This window comes from Solanum stenotomum, chromosome 8 (genome assembly GCF_019186545.1).
Source record: "Solanum stenotomum isolate F172 chromosome 8, ASM1918654v1, whole genome shotgun sequence".
NCBI lineage: Eukaryota > Viridiplantae > Streptophyta > Magnoliopsida > Solanales > Solanaceae > Solanum > Solanum stenotomum.
The window spans coordinates 32,990,560-32,997,851 of record NC_064289.1 but is presented as its reverse complement, the minus strand read 5'-3'; the positions used below and the strand labels follow the sequence as shown (position 1 = coordinate 32,997,851).

At 33.0% G+C, this 7,292-nt stretch overlaps 1 protein-coding gene across 1 annotated transcript; it reads left to right on the top strand.

Moving 5' to 3' along the window:
- Positions 1-846: 846 nt before the first annotated feature.
- Positions 847-1,511, top strand: LOC125873720 (LOB domain-containing protein 33-like). Its single transcript, XM_049554588.1, has 2 exons — positions 847-1,128; positions 1,197-1,511. Exons 1-2 carry the CDS (start codon positions 847-849, stop codon positions 1,509-1,511), a joined length of 597 nt encoding a protein of 198 aa, XP_049410545.1.
- The last annotated feature ends 5,781 nt before the right edge of the window (positions 1,512-7,292 follow it).

Below are 7,292 nucleotides of genomic sequence, written 5' to 3'. Positions count from 1 at the left end.
GGAATATTGTCATAGTTTTTGTATTTTATTATGATCATTGAAAAACAATTAGGTTACTATTTCTATTTAACTATTTATGCTTTTACTTGAAATCAAACTTAATAAATATTATAAAGATAATTTTATTTGTGTATTTGATTAACAAATAGTAACACTAACACCATGTAATATTGTCTTATCGATATTTATGATAATATTTTTAAATTATAATTTAATTTAAAAAATTATAAAAAATATACTTTTAAAAAAAGAGGGCTGGCCCGAAAAAGCCTGTAGCCCATGTACTTGTGGGTTGTGCCGACCATTTTATGACCCACACAAAAATGGGCAAGCTCAGCCTGACCTGTTAAATTTCAAAGCCTGTATGTGTTGGCCCGGATGGGGCGGGCCAGCCAATATTGATAGCTCTAAACTATATATATACATATCTTCCCAAAAAAAAAATTAAGACCCCCAAGTGATTGCTTAAGTGGTATTATATTCGAGCTGGCCCTAATTACTTTACCCTTATTACTAGGGAATTCATTTTAGTGCAAAAAACTATAGAAACAAATGTCACAATATTTTTTTACTAGAAATAAAGCTAAAATTAAAAAGACACCAACAAGGAAAGCTTACCCAATTTGTGAATAACATTGTTAGGCACGATGGATACCTAATTTATTTATTCTTTTAACTTTTAACCAAAAAGTGGAGAATGTTCCTTCAATCATTACTGAAAAAATAATAATAAAACACCTGAGACTATTAGAAGGTAATTATTATAAAAGAGGAGTTGGATATGCATAGCAGAGAAAGAGAGGCGAATATATAGACAAGAGAATAAAAGTAAAAAAAGAAATAATTATGACAGGACCTGGTGGTTCTTCATGCGGTGCATGCAAATTTTTGAGAAGAAAGTGTTCCACCGAATGCATTTTTGCGCCTTACTTCAGTTATGAAGAGGCATCTAAGGATTTCTCAGCAGTTCATAAGGTGTTCGGAGCAAGCAAAGTCTCCAAGCTACTGTTGCACCTCCCATTGCACTGTCGCAGTGATGCTGCTCTAACCATGTCATATGAAGCCTTGGCTAGGATGCATGATCCAATTTATGAACGTGTTGGTCACATTTTTGCACTCCACCACCAGGTTAATTTTTATTGAGATGTTTGTGATGATTCGTTATGAAATTCAGAAAACTTATCTTCTTCTTGCAGATAGCTAGCCTCATAGAGGAGATTGAAATTATGGAGAACCAAATGGCTAGCTTTCAAGGTGAAGTGCCTATGCACAACATGAACATTAATACACTTCAATATTCCTTGGAATGCAATAACATGAACTTGGAAAATAACCATGTCAATCATAGTATCACATCGCCATCATCAGCAAATGAAGCTTTCGCTATGCACATGATAAGTAGATTTTCCATTCCCTTCTTTGATTTAGACATCTTAGAGAGATTCTTTGAAGGGCAAGCCCCACCTCATCAGTCTGCATTTGCAATCCTTGGTGACATGCACCCATTTTAGCTTGAGCAACGCTAGTCAACTTTTGCTTGTAATAAGTCATGCCTTTGATATGTTTTATATTATATGCTCACTTTTCATTTTTCGAGAGTCAAACAGTTTAAGTTTGACCAGAAATTTGCGCATGGAATCTTCTATTTTTTTGAAATAAAATTTATATATTTTTAAACTACGTAAAAAGTACTATAAGTCACAATAATTGATAATTCAAAATGTTTAAAATATCTATGAAAAATTTACGGTCAAAGATAGACTTGTTTGAATCTCAAAATCTGAAAAGTGTCACATAAAATGAGACGGAGGGAGTATATATATAAGGATATTCGTTCTACTAAATCCTAGACAAATTTGATTGTTGTTTTAAGGTTTAAAATTGTTACTAAATTATTTCTAAGATACATATAAAATTTCTGAAAGTTTGCAACCTTTTAGAATAGTCACTTAAGAAATGAAGGAAATTTTAAATAAAATTTGGGAAATAAATTGAACCAGGTTGCACAAATTCAATTCATATTTGGGTCACACAAATTCTATTCGGGATGGTTAATTTAATAATTAAATATTTAAATTACCAAAAAATAATTTATCTAAAAATAATCTCTTGATCGATCATTTTTCAAAGTCAAAGTCGAACCAAGCGAGCGACGACGGTGCAAGGGAGTCCTGTTTGAATTCATTACAAAATCCACCCAAGATCACAAGTAAATAATTAGACAAAGATTTCAATTTATAAGAATTATAAGAACACTAACCTTGCTCTGTTGTAATAACTTGATCTTCTAAAACCTTGAAGATTGCTTTGTAGTGTTCTTTTTCTGAGATGGAGAGTAAGAGAAAAACATTATGTCTTATGGTTTATGGGCCAAATCCTTTTGAGGAATTTGAAGAGTCATTTCCCAAAAGGAACCATTTCAAGAAAGGTACCTTTTCAATAAGTCTCCATTAGACATAAGGCAAAAGATAAATGGTCTATTAAATTAACACTACAAGAAACAATACATTTAGTTGCATTAATTAGTGGTGATAATATAAGTTGCAACAATAAATATATCTTCTATGGCGACCTATAAAGCTTCAACAAAATATATATTTACCAATTTGAAAATCTACAGAAATATTGAGAAATTGGCACAAGAACATTCTGACGTTCAAACTCTTATCCTCCAACAAAATTGAGTAAGCTGAAACTTTCACTTCTAATTCTATGAATTTTTGCTTTTCTATTGTGATTTCTAGTTTTGTGTTTCAGTTATGCGAAACTATTACCTTAAGTATGTAGATTTTGAGAACATGCACTTAATTAAGGAATGAGTTAGCAATGCAACAATTTAGGGAATAGAAATTTGAATAATAAGATAATACTCCTTTTATGCATTTTACTCTTGTGATGATTAATTAAATAATCACACTTTTCTAATGATACCAATGGACCATTACTTCCCTATTTGTAAACAACATTTGGGAAAGAAATTGAACAAGGTCACATGGATTTAGTTTAGAAATGAGTCACGTAGATCCTCTTCGGGTTGACTAATTTAATAATTAATAAATAATTAAATAGTTAAATAACAAAAACTAATTTGTCCAAAAATAATCTGTCGATCGATCAATTTTGAAAGCCAAAGTCGAGCCGACCAAGCGACGACAACGCGAGGAAGTCCTATTGGAATTCTTTATAGAATCTGCCCAACATCACAAGTAAATCATTAGATAGAGATTTCAATTCTTATAAGAACACTAACCTTGTTCCATTGCAATAACTTGATTGCTTTATAATGTTCTTTTTCTGAGATGAAGAGAAAGAGAAAAGAATCATGTCTTCTTGTTTATGGAAAAAATCCTCTTAAGGATTCTGAAGTGCCTTTTCCTCAAAGGAACCTTTTGAAGAAAGTACATTTTCAATAAGTCTCCATTAGACATAGGAAAAACGATAAAGGGTTTATTGAATTAACCCTCATATTAATAGATATTTAAATTTACGCATAAGTATTTTAATACTCTATTAGATCATAAATTTTTATGGTCCCCCGTTATGGATCTAGTTATGGGACACTACAAGATAAAATTTGAAGTTTTCTTTTTTCAACCTATGGTGCTAGTTCGTTAAGAGAAAACCTGCAATCTTTTGAGTTTGAAGTACTCAAAAACTTGACTAATTTTCTGCTTATCATTTCGCTGAATGCAAATAACACTAAATACAACACTAGTGGATTAACCACCCATCTAAAACACAAGGAAGTAACTTCCCACTACAACTGAAATGAGAAAGTGGAGGAATAACCTCCTTACTACAATAACTACTACATAGAAATAAGAAAAATAAGCTGTAATAATCTACTACAAACACTGCTATACAAAAATAAAAAATAAATAAGTTATAAACTAAAGTAATCTACTTTCTAATTTTCTTAAATCTTCTGTGTAGACTAAAAGGGTGCCAATCACGCTTGCCCTCAAGCCCTAAGTGCGGAAAATATTAGTATTTCCCTCGTTTCCAACAAATTCTTTCTTATCGTGTATAGAGTCAATCCAAAATAACTTCTTGCATTGATGACCTCGAGTGAATGGTTCATCACAGTTGAAACAAAGTCCCTTAAGTCGCCTTTCCTCCATTTCAGATCTGGACAATTTTTTCACAAATCTGACATGTTGTTGAGTTACGAAATCTGTTGTCTTTGATTTGCAAGCATCTAACAATTGCGAACAAATGGTCTGTTCCTTGCGTTCATAAAGTCGGGATAAACTCATCGCCGTAGCCAAATCTGGAGGATCATGCAACTCAACCTCAATCGCTATATAATCAGTAAGACCGCTGATATAAAGTTCAATTTTTTGTGACTGCGTAAGTGTACCAGCTTGAGAAATTAACTGCTCAAATGTTTCTTGGTAATCTGCCGCAGACTCGATCTGGCGTAACTTAGCCAATTCTCCTAATTTCTGACTTCTGATTGGTGGCCCAAAATGAAGGTTACAATGACGTTTGAAGTCATCCCAAGATAGTTGAGGCAAATCTGTCTCTAATTGAAGAAACCAAAGTTGTGCATTGCCATCCAAATGAAAAGAAGCACGTCCAACCTTTTCTTCTTCATGAGTTGTTGGTGTCGAAATAAGTGTTCACATATTTTCAACCATCCCAAAGGGCCTCTTGGCCATTAAATCGTGGGAAATCCAGTTTTATATGTCAAGGAATGATGAAACTTCCTCCTGCTTCTGATCCTGACCCTCCTGCCACTCTATTTTTACCCTTCCAACCGCAATTCTGACTGATATGTTCAGTTGAATCAGAATCAAGCTTAGAATTTAGTAAATCTTGTGTTAGTTCATCCAAGCGAACATTTGTTGTTTCATGTCTGGCTTAATTGACTGCACGTTCTTCTTGGAACAAATTCATTAATTGTGCTAGTTGATATTGAATTTGGTCAACTCCCGTCTCTGATACCAAGTTGTTATGGTCCCCTATAATGGATCTAGTAATGGGACGCTGGAAGAAAAAATCTGAAGTTTTATTTTTTTTACCCATGGTGCTGGTTCGTTAAGAGAGAATCTGTAATATCTTGAGTTTGAAGTACTCAAAAACTTGACTAATTTTCTGCTTATCATTTCACTGAATACAAATAACACTAAATACAACACTAGTGGATTAACCACCCATCTAAAACACAAGGAAGTAACTTCCCACTACAACTAAAATGAGAAAGTGGAGGAATAACCTCCTTACTACAACACCTACTACATAGAAATAAGAAAACTAAGCTGTAATAATCTATTGCAAACACTGCTATACAAAAATAAAAAATAAATAACTTATAAGATAAAGTAATCTACTTTCTAATTTCCTTAAATCTTCCATGTGTAAACCATTGGTAGATTAAAAGGGTGCTCACATAAATTGAGCTCCTTTAAATGACAATATCATATCTATGAACAAATATATTAATATGTGAGTCCATAAAATGAAAATTATTACCAAGTCCTTCTTTCCAACCCTTTTAGCAACACATAGAAATGTTTCATTATTTGAACACTTGAACTATTATTTTCAACATCAACGAGAAAGAAACGCTTTTCACTAAATCATAGGGGAAAACTTCATATTTCCTTCATTTCTCATTTATTCTTACTAATACCTAACAATTCCTACATGAATGAGAAATGTTTGTAACATAAAGAAATGCACGAACGAGTGTGTAGTCTACATGCAAAGATTAATTACATCTGTGTCATGACCTAAAGTATACCCTAGGTCAAACATGGTATGTAGAACCCCAAGAGGCCTACACAATCCACTTAGCATACATCATACAAGATAAATGAATTAAATATTTCAAAAGTAGCATTTCATATTTCAAAAGAGTTTGACAAAGTAGAAATCTAATATAAGTCTAATTAATCCATCTGAACATAATAAGAAGTGGTTGGGACGTAACTCATACACCACATACATCATCCAAAAACTAGAAAGACATAAAGCAAGTAAAAGTGTCTTGGTCCTCGGAACATGATGACTCACCAATCTCTTGAATCCATAATACTCAACTAGCTATGGGAGTGAGGGTAGGAGCGTCAGTCCCTACATTAGTGAGACGATGTAGGCACACGTATGCATTAGTACATGAAATGTACTAAGCATGAGGCATTATGCATAAAATAGATATAGTAGCATGAATGACTTAAAACATGTAAGGAATGACCAATATTTGAACATTTAAAATATTAAAGAGGTAATGACATATAAATCATGAAATATGGTCTAACACATTTAAATAACAGACATAAGAAAAGCTTTGAAGAAACATAGTCATTTTTGTGGGATATAAGTTTTTACCAACAATAAGTCCATGAGAACTACATCATGGAATCCGGTCCGTGATACAGAAACACGAGGATTCTACTTGGCAAGGTATAATCCATACATATCATCTTTTGCTAAAGTGGACCCACTAGCTATCTCATTTAAGCAAATCCTATCGGGGCACGTAGTTAGGGACTTGAGGTTTCTACTAGAGACTACCATATTCAAGCCTCCACCTCAAAGTCCTCTCCGTGCCTAGTCTAAATCCCAACAAAATAGATAAAAGTCAAATATAGATATAACATAGGAAAGGAAATGATCAATACCAATCCACATTAAGATCAAAACATAGAATAGCTCATTAAAACACAATTCAAGCATAAGTGAGAAAACTTTTCACCAATGTGAATCTATATGTGAGAAATACCTTTCACAATCATGATCATATTCGTATGTGAGAAAACCTTTAACAATAACATAGATACTTTCATCAAAATCACCCTATCATTATAAATATCATTTTCATAAGACATACATAGGTCTTCAAAATTCATAGTTCATGGTTCCTAGGTCCATCATAGATTCATAGTTGGACATATGAATCATGCATGGGTCAACATATTTTCAACTAAATGTCATGTATTAAAGACTTAATAACCACTAATAAATCATAATTTAATGAAGCCCATTTGAATTTCAACCTTAACTGGATCAATTGAAATTGAATTGAGAAATTGAAAACCTTAAGAACTCCATGGAGGAATAGACTCCATGGGTTAATACCCACATACCTTGCTACTTAAAGCACAAGATGAATGGTGAATTAGAGACTTGGATTGAACCTGTCACGACCCGACTTTCCGAGTCATGATGACACCTAATAAAATCCACAAGTAGGTAAGCCGACATGTACCCAGAATGATAAGTAGTGAGTACAAGTGTAACATTCCACCTTATAAAGAGCTAAATTTAGAAAGAACTAAATTGGAAAG